The following is a 23,389-nucleotide window of genomic DNA, read 5'->3' on the forward strand; positions in this document are numbered from 1 at the left end:
GAGATGGGGTGGAGGGCAAACATTTCATTGGAAGACGTCCACTAACCTCAGCTGCCCTGAGCCAAATCGAGATACTCTGAATGCATCGACACTCATGCATCACTTACCCTTAAAGACTGCAACAGAACTGTAAATCCATCAGAAATTTACCCAAATTTGGAGGAAGAGCCGTTAAAACAAGAACAAAGAATGTCCTAATAAACATCCAGAGACAACGATTCTAACTGTACCATTTATTAGTTGTACAATTATGAAAAATAATCATAAAAAAGACTGGAAGCCCAAGATTATTTACAATCTTTTTCTCTGAAGTGAGGTCCCTCTTCTGAGTCATGTTCTCAGCCTTCTTTTTTTTTTTTTTTTAAAATCACAGGGTATTTATTCACGATATGTTTAACTTTATAAGACATAGTCCTTTTCTCTTTTTTGACAAGTGTCAAAAATTACATACGTACATACATACATATACATACATATATATATATAGATATCTATAAAAACAAAAATCATTCAAGTATCAAAATACAGACCGCTAGATTCATGTACAATATCATTCTCATCATTGTTGTCATCAGATTAGTCCCAAAATATCTTTCCTGATCCTCAGCAATGTGCAAAAGCAGAGCAGGACCAGGCTGATGGCTAAAGGTGCTGACACCAGCGCGCTGAAGACAGTGTGCCATAGAGTTATCGTACTGGCCGGATAAAAATGTACCACATATACAAGAGTTAAATCAAAATGAGCCGACTATGCACCCATATACAGATTGGTGGACCAAACAGTACCATTAACAGTCAACATATTAGGAGTTAGCTAGAGAAACATGCCGTGCCCTATTGTTCTTGTCTGCAGCTATAAATCTAGAGTCGTACCAGCCTGCATGGCAGGTTTGGTGAATAATCTTGTCGAGATTAACTGAACAAAGGGGCAGGGAAGGAGAGAAAGAACCACACCTGATCCAGTTCCAGCATTAGGACAAATCATAGTCCTATAAAAAAAAAGTAAACGCCCACACACCCACACACACACACACACACACACGCGCGCATACACATGCAAAAAGTAAAATAAACGCCATCCCCCGTTATTTCAATATAAAACAGTCTTTTAGTGTCAGTTTCTTTGCCCCTTGAGTTTGGTAAGAGAGCTCCTCCCATGCAAGATTACATTGTTTTATCACAGTTACACATGTATGTAAGCTGATGGTGATGAAAGCAGCTAAAATGTTTGGATACAGGACAAACAACCCAGGAAGAAGTGTGTACCTACAGTGTGAGGTCTCTCGTCTGACAGTTTGTTTCATAATAAAAAGTGAATGTTCCTCATCTCTGCAGCAACTTCCCCTTTAACTACAAGTTCTGCTTTGAAAACGGCAGGTACATTTCCTGAAACGATAAACACCAACTCTCAGTGAGGGACGTGATGGTTCATTTCGGAGGAAATGCACGCAACACAACAAACACATCCGTCTCTAATGTCGCACGGAACAACCATCACTTTTCCAAGCATCGAGAAGTTAAATGGAGGCGGGTGCGTGCGTGCGTGCGTGCAGGGTGATGAAGTTGGAGAAGTCTGATGAACCGGGGGAGCGTGTTGCGTTGGCGAAAGGTTTACATCCGTCTTATTCTCCAGGCCTGTGTGTAACTGTGGGCACAATCCGACTGCTGATGTGATCTGCTCGGTGAGAAGTGGGGCAATGATCCAGCAAAACATCCTACCCACCACTCAACAGGGCTCATTCCTGTCCTTTTCTCACTGTCTGGGATTGGCCACAGTGTCAGCTACAGGGAAGGGACACAGACACACGCACACAAAGCAGTGGAGTTAAAATAAAGTAAAACCGATGGACACAAACAGCACTATAGTGACGGATTAAGTCCTTCGTAATGATTTACTCTTTTCACCAAGCATCTGTGAAACATTAACCTGGTATGACTGGGGGGGAAAGGCAATGCTGACAGGATGAACACTGAAGGCATTTGTTGTGAAAGGAAAAAAAAGAGGAAAATGCACTTATTCTTTCAAACTTGAGGATTTTATGTAAGTGCTTAGGTGTAGTTAGTTCACTCTAGACGAAGCATTGAGTTTAAATCCTGACTGATAGTTGACGGCATGCCAGTTTTGAATTATTTTGAGCTGTTTTTTTGGAGCAAGGACCACTAACATGCAGATCCATGTCTGCCTCTGTGCCCTATTCTGTCCCTCTGATGCTCTCTAGAAACCCCACCCCAAAATGCTTACTTCATTAGCATCAAAAGGATCATATCACAGTGCTAGGATCTTGGCCTCTTTTGGCTTTAAGCAGGCAGCTGACTGTAAGAAGAAGAAGAAGAAGAAGAAAAAAAGCCTTGCCCTTAATTGATCTTATTTAACCTCAATAACACCTGCATCCCTGCGAACATAAACATGCTACAGTCCGACTGATGCATAGAATTACAGGATCAGTTTCACAGTTTCCTCAGGAAACGTGTCCATCCAGGTACAGGATGTGTGCAGTGGGTCACTCTTGGCTGTGGTAAAAATCAGTTTTCTCAGCACTCGGTGAAGTCAGGAGTTGGAACGTCAGAGTGAAAAGCCTCAGAGCGGCCGTCGCCTAACAGAGCAAGAAAAGCATTAAGAAAAGAGAGAGCTTATCACCAAGAGTAAAGAGTGGGATGTTGACAGTTGGGAAGAAAAAAAAAAAAAAGAAAAAAAAAAAGAAAAAGGGGGAAGCATTGTTGGAGGAAGCATATAAGGTAAACAGAAAGGAGGAATAAAAGGGAAAGTGAGTGGCAGGCTCACAGTAGAAGAGATACCAACTAGACAGCTAGAAGACGGTGGGCGAGGTGGAGGGGTTGCATTAATAATTGAGAAAAAGTGTAAAGGTGCTGGGAGTTAAACATAAGAAGGGGCAACAGCTGGTCAGTTGCCACAGACTGTGGTGTTGTCGGAGGAGGAAACAAGTGATGGCGGTGGGGAGGAGCAGAGGTCCAGCGCGGAGAAAGAGGCAGCGTCACAGTGAAAGGCACACAGAAGGAGGGGAAGGAAGGAGGGTGAGGCTGAGCCCAGGAGGAAGAGAGGTCCACTCAGAAAATGGTGGTCTCGTACTTAGTGCTGATAGTGCGCTTGGATTCCTTGGGGTCCATGAGCCACGTGGCACTACCCTGGGACTGAGAATCGCCTTCCTGGTCCACGATGTCCCCCTGTGAGTACAAACAGACAGCAATGAAATATCTGAATCTTCACATACGAGGCTGATTACACTTTTTGTAATGCTTAGATTCAAAATGCAGCAATGAAGTATTATTGTGCCAACAAACTGTAATTGTTTGTGGTGAAATTTAACCACATTTACCCATGAAAGTGTTGATGTTTGTGTTTAAACAGATTCCATAAACGATGCAGCATCACACCTATCCATCAATTATCATAAAATTACAACCCCGATCCCAAAAAAAGTTGGAATGCTGCGTAAAATGTAAAGAAAACAGGATGCAATGATTTGCAGATCTCATAAACCCATATTTTATTTATTATATTAGACAAAAAGGTTTAACTTTTCACTATTTCATGAAAAACATTAAGTCATTTTGAATTTGATGGCAGCAACATTTCTCAGAATAGTTGGGGCTCAAAAGATCAGAAGTACTATGCGATGCACTGCCATCTTCTCTGAGCCAAAGCTCTGGGGCAACTTGGAAAACTGTCATGTGGTCAGACAAATCCAAATTTAAAATTCTTTTTAGAAAACACAGATGAAAAGTCCTCTGGAGGAGAGGGACCGTCAGTGCTCAGTTTAAAAGCCTGCATCTCTCATGGTATGTGGGTGGATCGTTCCCATGAAATAGGCAGCTTGCACACATGGCAAAACATTATTGCCGAAAGGTATCTACAGGTTTTAGAGCAACACGTGCTTCCATCCAGATGACGTCTTTTTCAGGGAAGGCCTTGCATAGTTCGACTAAACTAAACTAAACTAAACCACATACTTCATCTGTTACAGCCGCATAGCTTCGGTGCTGAACTGCAGTTCAGACCTTTCACAATTAAAAACAGTTGACACACCATGAAATACAACAAAGAAGACAGAGAACTACTGAGCAGCTAAAAACAATACAATAAACAAGAATGGGACACATTTCTCTGCTGAAAGTCCGGCAACTGGTTTCCTCATCTCCCAGAAATCGATCTTATGTTTTTCTCAGTGTAAACAGTTAAAATGTTTTGCGTGTTCAGATGTCAATAAAAATATGGGTCTATGAGATTTGCAATTTTTGCAATTTTAACTTTTCCTGGTTCTCATTTTGCTGAGCACTTTTGGGAGCAATTAGTAAGCAGAAAATTTTGCTGGCTTTTTATTGATAAAATATAATAACAACATTTTCTCTATGTATATCATAAAGTTTAAGTAAAAACACCCAAAAAGAATTCTGTGTACAGTATATAAACTTTGTCTGTCTTACTACAAGCGTGTCACTAGAGGGCGTTGGAGTTAACAGGATACATCATGATTTGTAGTTTTCAACATATAGCAGAGAAAAGATAGTGAAATAAAAATAACAACAACGAGTGGGTGAGAAGGGATGGGGATGGGATAGGAGGCAGCACCTGAGCAGCATGGCTGGCAGAGTGCAGCGGTAGGAAGGAGGGACGGTGGTTGGTGCAGGTGGAACAGTAACAGCAACGACTGTCGAGAGGAAGAGGAGAGTCCTGGGAGGAATAAACACCACCAGGAGGAAGAGAAGCGAGCCAGACGGAGACGAAGATTAGAAGAGAAAAGGGAAAGTGCACAAAGAACCAGGACGAAGCAGCGACAGAGTCAAAGAACTTAAAGGGCAGGAAAAGGGACACAGATTTTAACAGGCATGACACATGAGGAGTCTGAAAGGTCACACACAACACAGAAGACACTGCAGGTGCATTTTGAAGCTTATGTGTGCTTATCGGTGTGGATGTGTGTAACTGAGTATGAAGTGCATGTGTGCTCAGGTGCTGATTAAACACATTTAAAAATGTACATGTGAAAAAAAAAAAAAAAAAAGCCACACAGATGAAAACACTGAACAGAATTACATTGTTAAATCATTGTGATCATTAAGCTGCAGCTAGAAATGTGTGACTTGTCCCTGAGGTGGACTTGGCTCATTTATATTCAGCACAAGCTTCCCTCTTAATGGTTTAATGCTAATGCCCAGATGGACATCAGCATAGCATAACCACAGTGATGTCGAGAGGTGTAGACTGACGCAAGCAATCTAACATCGTTTTTGCTTCCAAAAAATTAGGCGTGTGCTGCAAATGTAATCACAAAACACAAAAAGATTTTTTTCTGGCACAGAGAAGTAAAAGGATTTAAAATTCCAAATTTGCTCGAGAACACGTTGAACAATATTTCAGCTTTATTTGGTGTTTTTACTACAATACTTTTTAACAACCAACTCACCGCTGTTTTGCGTATGCTGCCTCGTGGTTTGGGCACAGGTTTGCTGGACTTGGTCTCAATGACCTCTGATCCAGATCCAGCTGGGACGCTCTGGTGCGGTTTGGTCCTCTGGGCCTGCAGAGCCAGCTGATATGCTACCTCAAACGCCTGGCCCAGTGTCAGTATAATCTCATAGGTCAGGTTCTATACAGAAAGGGAGAAAGAGGAGGATCACGGAGTCATTACAAGCCTTTAGCCAAAGGACCACCACCATCACAGTGTGCAGCGAGACAGCAAAACGTAACAGAAGAAAGATTTTTTTCCTCCAAAACTTCTTCAAAACAAAATTGCATAACCTGAAGAAGTGGCAGTAATCTCAGGAGTATTGTGCAGCAACCCCCTGTTCCTAAACTAGATCCATCCTCTGTAGCTCAGTAATAAAGCTGCTGGATTATTCTGTTTTACCCTGACAGCTCCCAGGTACGAACAAGCTCTGCAGACTAAAGACAGATGATTCATGCTTTATACGTTATCTGAAAAAGCAATCCTATGGTGGGAACAACAATCATCATTTGAAGAGACACATAACACAGAGCTGTGAAATCCTCTTTATATCCTTTGATGTAGTAACCTGCCCTGAGATAAAGCACTCCATGTACACCAATACGCAGAAACATCTCTTGTGTAGTGACGATTGTGCCAGGCGGACCCTGAAAGCAGCCATATAGTCAGTGCAGTTTAAAATAACCAAATAAAGGAGATTCATATGGACACTTTCGGTAGCAGAAGGGACACGGCAAAGCTGTGGTAACTATTTGACTCATAGCGTTTCAGTGTTTAATGACTACCAACAGCCCGCAATCAAATACAAAAGCATTACTGTCTGCAGCTGAAAACCCTTGTCAAGCTACTACTAGCATAACAGACAGGTTTCTGACGGGGCTGCCACACAAACGCAAAGCAGGAGATGAAGCATCGCCAAATAGGTTTTCAAACCAACATCCTTCCAAGTCAAAGACTAGAAAATATGATGAAGCATATCTTCCCTTTGGCTTCACCTGCACAAGTGCCAGGTAGGTCTCCACTGCAGAATTGGTTTTTCCTGCGTCGGGAGCAGCGCTGGGCTCTCCAAATCACAGACACAGTATCCCACATTCTTGATTTTTAGCTCACAAACACTTCTTGTAATGACTAACTACTCCTGACATTTTGGAGATGTTAGCTCTTTATACAGTAAAGTTACAGTGGGATACAAATAATATCAGACACAGACAAACAGGATCCCACAGTTGTTTATGTTTTTGAACCCATTTTGCACAGAGAGGCATTTTTTGAAAAATGTATTGATAGCAATGTTGAATATTATTACACAGGAAAAAAAAAAACAACTACACGTAAAATACACACTGAGCTACTACTACTGTTCAAGGCCCACTGGTTCCCTGAATAAGCAGACAAACTGCAAGCTGACATAACTAGAAGATAAATCTGTACTTTGTTTTTGAACACGGGGGAGAAACTCCAGAAGTACAAAAACTGCAGTTCCTCTGTGCAAAGCTTGAAGCTGGCTCCAAAAATGACAGACTTCCATGTTAAAATGTCACATTTTACAGTATGGTACAAAAAATATTTTGGCTTCTGTGGATTGTTTCCCCCTTCATAACAATTTAATAACAACATAATAACTGAGGACTCATTCTGAAGTACTAAACTGGAGCTCTTCACCGTGTGCTTACTACTACTGGTGACTTTTAGAACATTTCTAATTGATTACATGACTAATACTGTTCATTTCTGTGTGGTGCTGACCATCCAAGAAGTTTGTGCTCTAATGTCCATCTGTTTCTTACATTAATTAGCCTGTATGTGTGTCTCTATATTGCATGCCTGCTTGCATGCCATGAGCTGCTGTTTATGAATGAAACTTGCTAAGCGCTAGCTGCTAAGTAAACCCTCCACCCTCCCATCTTTGTAAGATGACGTCTGGCTCTAAAACGCCAGCATATAAAAGCTTCAAGAGCGATGGGTGACAGCACAATCACACAATCATCTTTTTTACCATCTATAGCACAATAGAGCCCAGTACAAGTGTCCTTACCACATCTACTGTGCTGAAGACATGGCAGTAATGGTGGCTGGTCTGCAGGTCCTTAGTGATGTAGGCAAATGTGCACAAGTCCTCTGGGTCCTGGGCTGCACAAGAAATGTTACGGATCTCGTGCTCTGCAATGATGTTCTGGACCGAGAAGGGCAACATGAGTGAGGTTTAGTAACGAGAGTACACAGTGCATTCTTTCATTTTTTTAAATTTTTATTTCATTCCATCAACATTGAGACAATAATGCTGTTAGAAAATGTTACAAAATAAAAAAAACTAAACGGTTAAAGGAGAGACACTGACTGCCAGCCATCACAAGTGCAACTACAACAAGACCATGTTGAGCTTCAACATTTCAAAGCCTTTTTTTATTAATGTCAACTAAATGTCAATCAGATTTGCTTCCTATAAGGAAATATAAGCACAAACTAATCTGACACAAACTTGCAAGCATGATATTTACAATCACAGAAAGAGAGGAAGCTTGATGTCTGACTGAGTCACTTTCATGCACACATTAAAAAAGGAAACATGCTGTCATTTGCCCCGGCCTCAATTTGATGTATCACACGCCTCAAAGAACACGTCTGGTTAAGAAGACGCAAAGAGAAAATGTGTATGCACGTGTGTGTGTGTGCATGTGTGTAGTCGCTAACCTTGTTGGCTGCGTCGATAAACTTCACACCCTTGTATGTGATTGAGAGGACGATAGTCGGGACTTTTCTCATTTGCTCTGTTGACCTCTGGAGGGAAGATTAAAAGGACAGGTCAATTGCCACTCACACAAACAATATCTATGAGTTTATCCTCAGAGATTGGAGAAACTTGTCATACCCGCATTTTGGCACAAGCATCCTGCGTGGACTCAGTGCCCCTTAGTTCCTTAATAAGCATGGAACCAAGATACTGTAATGAAATGGAGGGGAAAAAGACATTACTGCTGATGTGTTTAATCAATGAAGCGGAATCATGTAGGAAGGAGAATGGTGCAGACGTACACTAGCTTCATAAGCGCAGGATTCAAAGATGAGTTTCTCTGGTTGGTGATGCCAGTTCTGAACCGGGGCGTACGGTGCTGCTAGACTAGGTGGCCGCAAGGTCAGGCGGGGCTCTCGTTGCCAGTCTTCATGTCGCTCCTATAAAAATAACCATAACTATCAAAGAAGCCTGGCAGAGGCCCTCAATAACCATTAACACACTCGTAGATATACCACATACAGGAGGCCTGTGTCGTTCGCTGCGATATCTTTGGGTAACGTCATAGTCGTTTTCTTGTGCTTTTTTCCTCCCTGGCTCGCCTGCAGGCAGCAGAGGGTCCATTGAGCGTCCTGTGTAGGGCTCCATCTGACTCATGGGAGATGAAGTCTGGGATCCAGGCAGGTCTTGGCACTGCAGAGATGTAATATGACACAGTTGAGTATCTCATGTCAGATGCACTCTCTATCATTAGCCATCAGGCATTCATCTTTGTCAATATACTTTGCAACATTTACAGGCTAAAAATAAAGAATTTGAAACGTAAGCCTAAGTTTGTCGGACAGTATTCAAACATCAGATCTGGTTCCGAAGTGAGTGAAGAGTAAACAAGAAACATTTTGTGAAGCACTTTTAGACAGGAAAGTAGTTTGTAGGTCCTCACCCTGATCTGAGACAAACGAGGAGGTTTGACAGGAGGCTCTTCATAAGGCCTCTCCGCTAAGGAAGCGATGATGCGTTTCCTGTGACCAAGTAGGCAAATTTTTAGCACCTGTAAAAAAGAAAATTATGAAGTGATCATACTGAGCAGCACAAAAGGAAATGCCAGAAAACAACACATCAGGCACTATTTCATTTGTGAGGTTCCCTTAATAGTTCTCCATGTGAAGCTGTTTCCCCTCCGAGTCTCTTCTCTTCTGTTAATCTTGAATCTACATACGGGATTGCACAAGTTCACACGTTCATGCAGCGATACAGTGTCTGACATTACTTCACTGATCTACAGGTGATGGTATTGCACACAGAAATGGAGGAATGCAGCACTGATCTTGGAGTGAACAAGAAAACATGTTTCTTTCAGAGACCCTTCCCAGTAGTAGCAAAAGTCAGCACATTTCCTCACAGACCAGTGAAGTCTGACGTGCCATCTTCTAACCAAGTAATTTCAGTTCTTGTTTTCAAACGTGAAAATCTCAATTAATTTTTTTTGAGTGAGACTTTAGAATCCATTTCCCAATATTCAACACAAATACACATTCACCTTCAGTTTTAGCCTCCTGCTTCAGTTTGGGGGGGGAACCTGAAGTAAACCGTCAAACTCGTTTCCCTATCCTGATTTTTTTTTTTCCCCAAGACACCTGAAGACTAATTTCACCCTCTGATACTCCCCACTGTCCTTGTACATCACTGTGACTCACATTGACAATCTCCAGCTCCCACAGGTTTCTGACGCAGTCCAGAGTGCGGTAGCCGCTGGACAGGAAGTTTTGCAAGTACTCATGCAGGCCCAGATTCTCCAGCCAGGAGGACAGGGAGTTGCTGCCGTCACAGCCGAGCGCTTTCACCTGCAGCAGAAAACGTAATCATTCACAGACACTTTGAGGAATTCAGGGCGTTGGCTGAACCAATATGCTGCAAATTTAGCCAATTTTCCTTGGCAGGAAATTGAAGGGTTCTGGTTTCAATAACCCCCACAGATGTATATTTGTATACAAGCAGAATGAGCTAAAGCAATACAAATTAAAGTGAGAATACTGCAGAGGTGTTTTTGTTTAATTTTATTTTTATAACAAAAGTAAAGCTCCCAATACAATAAGATAAAGCAAGCCCACCGCCAAACCGCATTCGACTTCATTATTAAGCACTATTGCTCCTGCTCAGCCGTATGCCTAACCCACAAATTAACTTGTTAATTTTCATAAATGCAATAGATACTTGGGTCTAAGGTGAGAATATTACTTAATCATCTAACATTAAAGCAAATGCAAAACACTGAATTGGGTCTGAGAAGTACTAAAGTAGGAATCAATGATTTATCACCTTTGGAAAGGAACGTGCTGCGTGCAGGATCTTCTTTCTGTGGCTCGGATCTGCGATTCCAATCTCTCTCAAGTCCTGGTCCTCCATTACATTGCTCCCCTTTAAAGCAACATACAAAACAAGCATTTTTGTTACTGGCATTTCTAGTCTAAGACCCATGAAAGTCATTAGAAAGCAAGGTACATTAAACTGTGTCAGAATAAAGTAATTTAAGTTACCATTTAGTAAAAGACAGTTTTTGTTATTTTACGTAGTTTATTCAAGTCATCTATGAAAATCCCAAAACACAGACTGCTTTGATGTAAGATAAAGATAGATATCTATCTAAGACGAACCCTCCAAGCTAAAAGCCTTCAGTGCAACGTGAGAATTGATCACAAATATGCTACCATTGCATAAAAAGGTGAATTACTCCTGACTGAGAGCCTCCCTAGAACTCAACTTAGTGACTATCACCAGAGGAGCCACATCGATAACCCCTTAAATGAGACTTAAGAGTGAGTGTGTGTGTGTGTGTGTGTGTGTGTGTGTGTGTGTGTGTGTGTGTGTGTGTGTGTGTGGGGGGGGGGGGGGGGTGGGGGGTGGGGGGGTACTGACAGGAATGTGGTGATTGATGTTCAAACCAGTCTTTGGTTACACACGATATCACCTTTGGAGACTGAGTGGCAACAAACAGATAATGGAGAAGGGAGGGATGAATCAATGTCTGAGTTGCAGAGTGGGCAGCGTTATGAGATGGAGGCGCATCGATAGCTGACGACAGCCGCGGGGGAAATCAAAACACCTTGACACGTAAAAGGAAAGCCTTTATATGAACACCGAACATCATTTATTCATTTATTTTAGTTCCATATTAAACAATTTTATGGTACAACAGACCAAATAAGACAGTCACAAGACAGTAAACAGTGTTTCCCACAGATTTAGATTAAAACGATAACAGATTCATAATAAAGCTTCTGGGGTTTTCACACTTAATGTTGCAGCTTTACTGAGCAACATAATCAGCTGCCTCTGAGGTGAATGAAAGAACTCCAAGATTACAGCTGATTGTGGGTCTTGTTTATTAACAATTTCCCTACCCACTGTTAGACCCTGGTTACAGTAGTCTTTTCAGGTCTCAGCATTTGCAGAGGAGAAGAAAGACTACTGTCTTCAACTGCAGGAGGGTGGAATAGAACGTGAATATCTCCAAGAAGCAGCTGAATAACTGATAGGACCAAAACAACAACCACCCAGCAATTGAACTGGTAGTCAAAACCACAGGATGGCAAGGGCTGGGACTAGCCAGTTAGCAGAGGTTGAAGGAATTGCCGTCTGTTAAACTGAATTAAACTGACTTTTAACCATGCTCAGATTGACCAATAAGAAGTGGGTAAGGGTCACAAGTCCTGCCTGTTGGATATAAACCATGAATGCTAGCTGTAGTGCTTCTGCAGGGGAGTCAGCAGCCAACTCTCATCTGCCAGTATCACTACGGTCCAGAGAAGGCGTCGCCTCAGGGCTGACTCTTCAATATGAACCTAAAGTTAATCCTGTGGTGCTCACCGCTGTGCACACGCACACATACACACACCACTAATGGCATAGCAGAGATGCTGTCTGTAGGTCAAACTTGACAGCCTGTTTTTCATGCAGATGCCGTTGATGCAAACAAGGGGCGGAGAGCATGATGAGCGGGGAGGAGTGCGTCTGTTAGAGTAAATGCTGCAGAGCAATCTTTGTAATGCTGCCTGTGGAATCACAATGCTAATCACAATTCAGCTAAGACACTGACATAAACTTTTACACTGCCATCCTGTTCATGCTGAAATTTCTAATAGGCTGCGATCCAGCCTGTCGATGGAAATCCGGAGAAGGAAGACGGAAAGCAGAAATATGAGTACCTGAATGCTCCGAGTGAGTTTATTGATCAGAACTCACTATGATCTTGGCTTCAGCCCACACTGAGCACAGGACATTATGTATCATCTCTTTTGCCTTCACACTGCCTCACACGAAACTGACAACTGAAAGCCCATTATCTCTGAGCAGCAACATGCTGATTGCTGCCTCTCTAGCTGAGGACTGATATGGTTTGTGGGGCTGAATGGATGATAATGCTTCAAAGCGCATGGATCATTGCATTACTGTCCCACTGGAGATTAACTGATAAATGTCTCTATGCGGGGGAATACAGCTGTAACAGACTGGGTTTACACTCTTTGCCCATTTCCTGATTTATTCATTTTCCTACCACTCTGATTTTCTCATGTGTCTTCTGCCAATTCTGGCAGATGTGCAGAAATGTTATCTCATCACTTCGAAATCATCCCGTTTATTGGGCTTTACAGACTTTAATATTTGTTTTATGACATCTATCACTGAGGCAAGCCAAGGAAACATCAGCATTGTGTGGGTGCTGGAGTCCATCCCACCCATCATACGGCGAGACCCTGGGTACACCCTGGACAAGTCGCCAAGCAGACACAGGGCTCTTTTGTTCATTTCTTTCAATCTTTTTTGTCCTTGGATAATTTGATTTCATGTTGAAGTTAACCTGGGTAAGCTTAGACATAAATAAATGACTCCCAGTTCAGTCCCATGATTAATGGCTTGATGGTTGAATGACAACCTGACTGATAAAGCAAATAACTTTGAACACTAATCAACATTTTGCTTCTGGACACACCTCACTAAACCAAACCAAACTGGAGTGAACTGAACACCTGTTAGGTGAAGAATGTTTGTTCACACCTGGTTTAATAAAAATTCTCATTTCCTTTCATGTAAAGTGTTACATTCACCTCTGCTATATCTGGATAAGCCATTTATCCTCATTCAAAGAGTCTGAAAACACAAACAGCATGATGTGGTGGTGACAACTCTGTGGGGAAATTTCTGGCTAATGTGCTTCCACAGGGTTGGCAGGTTTCAAGGAGTACATTAGTAGAGAGAACGCCAATATCAGCACAACATTGGCAAACAGAATACATTTACAGCAGTGTAAGCTGGGCCTGTTTTGTGCCTGTGCAGCTTGTCCAGCTCTGCTTTACTCCGTCCTCTCATTAAAATGCTGCGCTGTTCCTCCTCGGCCTATCCAGAGAACAGCCACAGTGGCCTCCCTGGTTTAAAAGCACTCTGAATTCAGGCTGGGTGCTCAGGGGCACGGATCACTCATTCTGACCCTCTAAAGGACAGCTACCTAACAGCACTAAGACTCAGTTTGTCCTCCTAAACTGGCTGCCATGAGACCACTCAGACCTCAAAAGAAAAGTGCAAATGAAACGATGACAGAACATTAAAAAAAATGTTTCTTTCAAATTAACAAACAAATCTAAGCCCAAAAAAAAAAAAAAAAAAAAAAAAAAAGAAATCAATCAATCCATTCCCAGTCCTTTAGCTTCGGATGCAGGAAGCCATTACTGGATTTTTCCGCAGGGTTTGGTCCCTCGCTGCAGCATGAGCCCTTTGCATTTATTAAAAGGCAGAAAAAGGGGGGTTGGGGGTCACGAAAACATCATGAATTTAGATTACATGAATGCAGCTCAGAAGCAGAAAAGGTTTGCCTAACCTTGGTGCAACTTTTAGATCTGACCAACTCTTTCTAAAAAAAAAAAACAAAAAAAAACAAACCAAACAAACAAAAAAGTCTTTCTCCTTATAAATCCTCAGCCACCTCAACTGATTTGAAACTCAAAGTAAATTTGTTCTCCCTCAGCTGACCGCATAAAAGTCAGATCCAGACGCCCTCGCCAGAAGACCGTCAGTCTCAGTCGCTTTGAATACAAACGAACTTGCCGACTGTGTCACAGCGCAGAAGTCTAACACAGAGAAAAAGAGACATTTCATTTCAACAGGCTTTACTTGTCAGCACCAACGAGCGGTGGAGAACAGCATGATTGCGCAGCACTTGTTTCATCGGGACATTTGCTCCACGAGTCGATAAAAAGCATCTAATTGGTTTCAGAAAAAGGCTCGTCTCTGCAACGCTGCTTGAACACAATACATTCACTGCTGTTATTGATCTGCTTCTAGAGCGTGCCTGCAGGGGAGACACACATCACAGTTGGCCGAGTGGCAGAGTAAACACTGTTTAATTAGTGATCTCGCTGCTACATAAGCATACTTGGAAAAATAAATAGTATGTCTAACAACCTAACTCAGAGAAGGGCCATTTTTCTTACCATTGTTTAAAATTTGATGATGAAGTGTGAACATTTCAATTAAAATTCTGGCATCTTGCCCGTCTTTTAGCAGCTCATAGGAAATGCATAAGAGTAACATCATGACTCTGCATCTATTTCTGAGTCTGAAGTGTTTTTAGATTGTTGTTTTGAAAGTCGAACACAGAAGGTGATCCGTCTCTTGAAGATAAAAGTGGATTGGCTGACAGGCATATCTGTACACAGTACTGGCAACTCAGCCAAGAACGAAATATGGCTCGTTTCTGCTCTATTCACTAATGCATAGATTAAACGCAATTATAAAAGTTTAGCAAAGCAAAGGTGACTCAGAGGGTAATTCTAATTTCCAATTGAGACTAAATTGTGATTCATAAAAAAAAAAAAAAAAAAAAAAAAAAAAAAAAAAAAAGGTCAACATTTGCTGTGGGAGGGACACGTTGTTTTGTTCAGAGGTAACAGCTTTTTCTCTAAACCCTGCAGCGACTTTAGGAAGCCAGGTGGTTAGTAAGCCATGTTTAAAGATAGAAATGTTGCCAGCTTGCCGCTTTGGAATAAAAAGACGACTCAAGCCTGAGAAAAAGGAGTGTGAAAGCCTAAAAGACAGTAGGAAGATTAAACCCCGAGAGAAACTTCAGAGGCTTCAACACGTACTTAAACATGGGTGTGGATCACGCTTTCTCCAAGCGGAGAGGCTGATAAGTGGATGAATTCTCTATTCTCGGGTTATGTAAAGTAGAGTAAAAGGTTGTTTATGGGAGAATCAGAGTGCACTGAAATTAGACAGATATAGTTTGATAGCAACCACACATTTTATTTATTAAACAACTGAAGCTTAATAAACCAAAGAAACATTATATTTATAATATTTAAGTCTAATTAACAAGCCTTACATGCAGAGGTAAAGAAATAAATATACAGATACTGACAATCAGTGATGACCTTTATCTGGCGTCAGACCAGACAGTGATCTTCTAGTTTTCTATTGTCTAATTCTGGTCAGGTTGTGTTAATCATTGCTTCAGTTTGCGGTCTTTAGCTGACAGTAGTGGCACCTTGTGTGGTCTTCTGCAGTTCAGAGATGCTCTTCTGCATACATTGGTTGTAACAAGTGGTTACTGGAGTTACTTCCAAGTTGCCTTCCAGTGAGCTCGAGGCATGAACAAGACATTTTCACCCAGAGATGTGGATATTTTCACATTATCAGATCATTCTTTGTAAAACCCTAGAAATCATTTTGTAGGAAAATCCTCAGTCCAGGCTGTCTGACACCAACAGCCATTTAAATCACTGTTCTTTTCCATCCTGACGTTACTACAAACCCAATTAGATTGAACACCAGATTAGTATACATCATTAGCATACCAAATGAAGTTGCCTATATATCGTCTTTATTATATCCAGTTTTGCAAAGCTCAAGGTTAATGATTTAGAATTTAAAGTTCAAGTTTATTTATAAAAATTGTTTAAAAGGTTTGATAATCTCAAAGAAAAAAAAAAGTGTGAAAAGAAAGAAATATATTCATTAATTTTTGTCCCATCACTTCATGTTTTGTTTTTTTTTTGTTTTTTTAAATTGTAGTAAATGTTTCCCTCAGAGAGATCGATGTTTTGTTTTGTAGTTTTTGAACTTTAAATGTCTGTACTGGTTTTAATATTGCTGCTATATCACATAATCTCAGGGTCTTATAAGTTGAAACGTGTACGTCTGTTTACATCTGCTGTCATGTGTTGTGGAGCTTACAAACAGAGGTGTATATCTTCTGATTCGCACAAGGAAACAGCTGTTATGCTTACGTACAATACGCTGAGTGTCTAAGAGACCATATTCTTTGGAGTCTTTGTCAGCTTCTCATAGTCGCACTCATCTGAGGCACAGTTCATTCAAATTCAAATTAAAAGTGCCCGAGACCCTTTCTTTCAGCCGAAATGAAAAGTTTAATTTGCACCCAACACAGTGATTTATGAATTATTTTTGTAGTCGCTAAGAGAACTTGTTCTGTTTTGTTGTTGCTGCTGTGTTCCTGTTTATACGCAGCACTCTGGATCTGGCTTCATTTACTTTGTGGTAAGTAGTAAGTCCATATGGAGGGAATCTTGAGTACATTTATAACTCATGTGTGAATCTACAGTAGTGTTTGAAAAACATAAAAACCTTCACTGTAACAAATAAAACACACTGTGGACAACAGATTTTCATAAGTCTGATAGAAATGTGAGTTCTTATCTTGACAAATAGGATGCTTATCTCTCAACTTTCCCACCGGTTCAGACTGCCAGCTGTGCCCCTTCATCAGACTTCAGGACTGAGAAAAGCAACTGAGCCAACTCAGAGAGGCATCGCACACTTTGGGCTCTATAAACTTGTCAGATTGGCAATAGCACCCCATTACTCATCAAGATTCTTCTCCCTTCTGGTCGGGCATCAGCTGCTTTGTTGGCAGCCGGCTCTCTGACTGTTAACGAGAAGCCACGACAATCGCCTCCCAGGCCAGAGACAAACCGTCTGAGAGTGTGAGGATCCAGGACAGCCTTGATTCAACACTAAACCAGAGGTAACAGTATCAAACAAACTATCTGACAGGAGCTGAGCTCAGACTGCATCGGCTAAGTTGAAAGGTGGAGTCACCAGAACAGATGGAAAAGTTGAAACACTGAGTTAAGCCAAGCACTAAATAATGCAAATACCTATGATGCAAATATGATACTTTAGAGTACAGGGAAAAGGTAAAAAAAAAAAAGTCTTCAAAGACTTAAAAACTGAAAATAAACGGCTAAACAGGCGAGAGAATTAAATATGAACCAAAGACAGTAATGAAAATGAAGTAAGTGAGGCACTCACCATGTAGTGAAGGTCGTCGAATCCATTCAGGAGTAGTTTGCTCTCGTACTGCGGCAGACCCACATGCTCCAGCCAGTCTCCCACGGGCTGGTCCAGCAGTCGGCCTGCAGCACCTGCTGACAGGGGAAAGCGCTTCAGGAGTGAGAAACCTTTCAGCCGGTAGCAGCGGCACTCCGAGGACGAGACGTGGCATTGCCACATCATTCTCGGCCAGCAGAGCCGAGCGCACCAGCAGCAGGAACGTGAGGGAGACAGTGTCCTCTGTGAACAAGGCGTCAGCTCCCGCAGGACAGCGGGGGCTGAACAACAGTCACTCGAAATAGATTAAACTACCCCCGAGTCGGGGGTGAAGGTAAGATAAAAGGGATAAATCCACAAAAAAAATGGATAATATCTAAAAAATAAAGAATATATTTTTGCTATGATAGTGAGCCAGGAGAATGCTGAAATACATTTCTGTTTAGCACACAGCGCGGTGCCTCGCCTAACTCACAAATATGACTAAATATTTCATATCTGATTATGAAAAAAAGTCAGAGTGTCCCATTTCAGGAGGTACCTTTTTCTGCCCAAAAAAAAAAAAAAAAAAAAAAAAAAAAAAAAAAAATTAGGGCTGTTTTAATTACACTTTAACTTTACAATAACACTCAGGTTGGAGCGTATAACTTTAGTTTAAGTTCTTCCAGGGTAGTACATTTGTTGCAGCCAAGTGTAAGTGATCCAGACTTGTAGCCAAGACAGGCATTTGGTAAATAATTGGATCCCAGACTCACATATCCCACCTGTTTAACATATAATCCCCCACGGACAATCCAAACAGGAATCTACCTGTGATGTGCCACTGTCCACATCGGAAGCAGCAGGACAAGAAAAAAAACGCAGAGGGACTAAAGGAAACCTGTGACATGACTGCAATGAACGGAGATTGATAACAGAGCAACACTATAGTGACAGCTGTCAGCACTCTAACCTATACAAAGACAGATTGGTGCCTCTCCTCCAGTGAACATGTTACTGGAATTCTTTAACTCTCTTTCAAAGCAAATACACACTCCACACTAGAAACCAATCACTGCACAGGTAGTTACCTCCCAATATATTAACTACCCCTCAAACACAGAGGCTAACAGAGTCAATCGTTTTCTACCTTGTGAAATCTGGCAGCTTAGAAAAGTAAACAGCGTTAAATTCGAAAACATAACATTTCTTTATAAAACACAGATTTGAAAGTTTCCCTTTCTGCTTGTCGGCTGTCTTATCATTTAAACCTGCTGCATAAACAGTCACGTTCCAGATGAGGGTCCCATGTCAAAAGTTCCGTTCAGACATCTCATAAGTTTGAAAATTTGTCAAGGAGAAAAAAAAAAAAAAATCCAGTCAAGAATCCGATCAGCTCCTTCAAAAAGCACTTTCAGTGATAGCTCACTCCCAGGATTAACTCCTCTGCAGACAAGAGAGCGCTAAGATTATCTGAGAGATGCGGTCCGGCAACAGACGAGGTCTAAAAGAAACATTTTTTTAGCTGCTCCTAGCTAAAGAGCAGATAACCTAGTCCTGCAGAAGTTACATCCTCCTATTGTCCTGACTGATCACAATTCTGCTGCCTGCAATTCCTCTCTCCTCCCTTCCTCTCTCTCTCTCTCTCTCTCTACCCCCCCTTCAATGCATACACTTCCCCACTCCCTCTCTCTCCCTCTGTAACACTGCAGGTGGCTGCTCTTTATCAGAGCTAGCTACCATTTCAGCTACAACCCCCCTCCCACCCACCCCTAATTTGCTCTCAAGTTCCTGCAGCATCTATACCTCAGTCCATTGTTTTTACACATTCTCTTTCTAAAGGTAAATCAGTGAAGATACAGACTGGAGGCACAGAGCCAATCAACTCGGCACGTCACCGCCGAGCACCGGACCAAATGAAGGAGTAGAGGGAGGGGAAAAAGTGATGCGGTTTATCACATCAAACAGAGAGCCTCCTCTTGACCGAGTCCCCCGATGGTCTGCTCCACTGAGCTGGAGCTGTGAGCGTGGTAGCTACAAGGTTAAGGCTCACACACGCATGGAAGTGGAATCAGACTCATGGAAACTTCACACCAAGTGCCTGTGATGGGATGCTAACTACTTTACTGCAGCAGTGTCAGCTTTCTACAAAGTCTGCTTCCTCCAAAGCACAATGAGCTCACCCCCTGACATACGTACAGAAGTGGTTAATATTTAAACAGCTCAATCCAGCGCAGGGCACAGCAAACCACAGGGCTAGAATAAGACGATGGCGTTTGGCGAAGGAAAAGAGGATGTGCTGCTTTGTTTAAATATATTAAAAAGATTGCTCAGGCACGGCGGTGACTGACAGTGGATGTTGAAGAATGTCAACAGGGAGAGCTGAAGGGAAAGATTTGATTGCTCGGGTTGCTGCTACAATCCTTGGACGCCATCCATCAAACCTTAATGACAGGCTTTGAAAAGCAGAATAACAGCAGAGCAGGTTACAGTCCTTACACTGCTTGTAATACAGGTTCTCTCTCAGGCACTTTGGTTTTAAAAATAAAGATCCTGGTACGTTATGATGCAGATTTAGTACTTGGCTCATGTCAGACACCACAGCTTGAATTACTGCCTCAGAAAAACAGAGACGCAAAACAAACCAAGGGGTCAAATCTCAGTGGAGGATGACACACGCCTTCTAAAAGAAACGTTTTAGACTCTTTTCTTTGTCATTTGTTCTATAAAAAACAAACCTGTAATTTCTAAAATAGTATTTTTGTACCCAAACCTCCATTTGTAACTAAAATGGCCTGTATTTGTATAGCGTCCCTAAGGACCCCAAAGCGCTTTACATATCCAGTCATCCACCCATTCACGCACACATTCACACACTGGTGATGGCAAGCTACATTGTAGCCACAGCCACCCTGGGGCGCACTGACAGAGGCGAGGCTGCCGGACACTGGCGCCACCGGACCTCTGACCACCACCAGTAGGCATTGGGTGAAGTGTCTTGCCCAAGGACACAATGACCAAGACTGTCCAAGCCAGGGCTCGAACCAGCAACCTTCCAATTACAAGGCGACCTCCCAACTCTTGAGCCACGATCGCCCGCTAATCTGTATTTAGAGCTCTCCTCTCTACTATCACTGCCATGCACTTGTTTAATATATTTTTAAGGTTCAGGGTGAGGATCTAATAAATATAACTATAGTATAAATCAAATTCCAAGCACTCAAAGCCCACTATTTGGCAATAAAGGCAGCCGTTTCATTAACATCCACACCCACAAAAAGATAAATAATGAATTAATACAAGGTGCTTTTGCTCACATTTATTAAACAGATGAGTAGCTAATGGAAAACTACTCATTTCTTCCTGTTTTCCTTCAGGTTTCCTTGACAAGTGTCAAATTCACAAATAAATGAAGTCATTTTAACTTGCTTGAAAAAGCAACAATATTAGTATTCATACTCTACCTGGTGTAGCGTATTGCTGATCTCTGGAAAAATCAATGCCTGCACCAATCATAGTCATCATCTTCTCGATCTGAAGACAGGAACAGAGGGGGGAGAAAACAAAATGTAAGGGCTTGGAAGAGTGATCAGAGTTTGGCCACCACCTTTCACCAGCAAAAATACAGAGAAAAGCCCCTAAAGCAATAATACACTGTCCCTGTGAGAGCAAATGATGAGTACGTCAGCAAGAAGAAAATTAGGTTGCAGTGATTTTGCAAAGACATGTTAAAGGACAGCTTGAGGACCGAGACGGTTGAGTGCCTTTATATCCTATTTATGGTCACATTAAAACAATCATTGCTATTGTCCCACATTAAATGAGTAACCAGGGCTTGACTGCACGTAGGGGACAACAGGCACAAAAATGCTGCTTTATACTGGCATGCCGGTCTTACCGTCTGACTCTAATAAGGTCAAAAACAAAAGGATAATTGTAATAAACAAGTTAAAAGAGAACGTGCACAAGTCTGGAAAAATAATACAGAACAAAGTCTGGTAGTTTAAGCTTCCCATGTACTTATAAAGCTCTCAGTGAAGAGAGTTTTGGAGCAGGTTTAACTGTGTCTTGATGCTTAAACCAATGCTTGTAACAAATGTTTCAAGACGACTGAAGCGTCGTAGACAAAACACAAAAAGGGTTCGAAACCCAGCAAGACTGAGAGTGAGAAGCTACAGCTGAAACGATGCCCAGAAACCTGACGTTTCTTGCAGTAATTTCATGCATCATGACATAATGCATGTGAACATCACCAGCAGTTGGTTTCCAATCACAGTAAGTCACGCACATACACACATCACATGCACATGCCGCTCATGGACTTGTAAAAACACAATACTGTCATTTCATAGAAATGTATTCATAAGCGAAGCAGCAGTGGGACATGAAACTGCAATATTACATCTGCCACAGCACAGAATCGTGGTTCCCTTTAAAGTGGCCCACAGCTGAATATGCATGGACACTGGGAGTGAATTCAATGCAAACGGAGAGACTGACTGTGCTGCTGTCACACCTGTCAGGTACTCTGACTACTTTAGTTTATACAACATGGCCTCATACTCAGAGTGAACAGATAAAACTACAGCTGGAGAAGTTTTATCCGAATTTGAATGTCCTCGCTCCTTAAAAAGCCCCCAGACATATTTGATGACCCCATTAGCATAATTATATATGAGATAATAAAGCGACACTGGAAAACCAAAGTAGCAGTTTTTTTTCATCATCGATCAGCAGGTGGATGTTCAGCAGTGAAATAGTGCATAATTAGAAGATTAATGTCAGAAGGGCAGAGAAAGATATTAACGTTGAACAATGATGCATCTATTTTAGTATGCTGCTGCCAGACTGGTAACCCAGTCACAAACTGAAGCTTCTGGACTTAGAAAAAGAAATGAATAATCTGAGTTAAGGTTATTCCAAAAGGGTTCCTAAAGCCTCAAAGGATCCCATCTACCTCTACAAAGAATGCCCCAGTAGAGGACAGAGCCAAAACCCAAAAGGACCAGAAGATTGACATCTTACGCTGTCGGAGGAATTAGATCTTCTTTGTTTTGGGGAGTCAGAAGTCGCCAGTGTCTGCTGAGAGAGAATTCATCGTTTTGTTTCGCCTTCTTCCCATTCAAAGTGTGTATCCACACTGTGCCAACTATCCTCTGGCAGTGTTATTATAATCATCCTGTTTCACACAAAAAACACTCTTGACAGGAGATTTTAAAAATTCTAAATTGAAAGAAACACCATTCCAGATGGAAAAGCGTACACGTTTAGTGCATAACAAATGTATCTGTTATGACTGGATCTATGAATAATCAGTGTAGTCATAGGAAGTGAAGAAATATAAACACAAAAGCTCAGGATCACACACTCAGCCTCAGTGTAAAGTACAATTCCTTCCTCATGTCCACATTCTCAACATTCATGTTCACCATCAGTCCTCAATACGGCAGAGGGAAAATGCCAAAGTTTTGGCGAGAAGAGGTGTGAGACAAAGGACGGTTAGAGAATGGCATTATTTTTGATATCCATCTGCCCAGTGTGAAGTCACCATACTCTTGATTAGAGTCCTGCATATTGGGCAGATGGTAGATTAGTCACACGAGCTCAACAAATAACTGCCGTCCACATGTTCATTCTATGTCGTTAAACAGGAAAGCTGACGGTGGAGTGGGAACACAACTTCTAGCTGAGCAAAGAGCAAACATGAGTGATCAAAAGTAGTTGCCTCCTCTTTACACGAGAGTCTCTGGATGCATGTCACACATACTGAAAGCATGTGAGACATTGTGTGCTCAGACTTTTCTACGGTGATGGTTCAGTTAGTATGAAGCATTTTAGGAAAGAAGGATGATGCTGGGGAGAGATGCCCCCC

At 41.8% G+C, this 23,389-nt stretch overlaps 1 protein-coding gene across 8 annotated transcripts in view; it reads right to left on the reverse strand.

Moving 5' to 3' along the window:
- Window positions 1-218: 218 nt before the first annotated feature.
- The window catches only part of anks1aa (ankyrin repeat and sterile alpha motif domain containing 1Aa), a 64,760-nt gene continuing 41,589 nt past the window's right edge, over window positions 219-23,389 (reverse strand). For 2 of the 8 annotated variants that reach the window (XM_023154872.3, XM_023154877.3), the window contains 13 exons: window positions 22,543-22,599; window positions 20,982-21,051; window positions 17,521-17,636; window positions 10,516-10,614; window positions 9,894-10,040; window positions 9,140-9,247; window positions 8,719-8,889; window positions 8,499-8,636; window positions 8,335-8,406; window positions 8,157-8,243; window positions 7,501-7,638; window positions 5,424-5,606; window positions 2,607-3,183 (listed from right to left, as the gene is read on the reverse strand). In XM_023154872.3, the coding sequence (XP_023010640.3) occupies window positions 3,067-3,183; window positions 5,424-5,606; window positions 7,501-7,638; window positions 8,157-8,243; window positions 8,335-8,406; window positions 8,499-8,636; window positions 8,719-8,889; window positions 9,140-9,247; window positions 9,894-10,040; window positions 10,516-10,614; window positions 17,521-17,636; window positions 20,982-21,051; window positions 22,543-22,599 (1,503 nt within the window). In that variant the 3' untranslated portion in view covers window positions 2,607-3,066. The other 6 variants (XM_076878256.1, XM_004546253.3, XM_076878255.1 and 3 more) reach the window with 6 other exon arrangements.

The sequence above is a fragment of the Maylandia zebra genome, linkage group LG20 (genome assembly GCF_041146795.1).
Source record: "Maylandia zebra isolate NMK-2024a linkage group LG20, Mzebra_GT3a, whole genome shotgun sequence".
Lineage (NCBI taxonomy): Eukaryota > Metazoa > Chordata > Actinopteri > Cichliformes > Cichlidae > Maylandia > Maylandia zebra.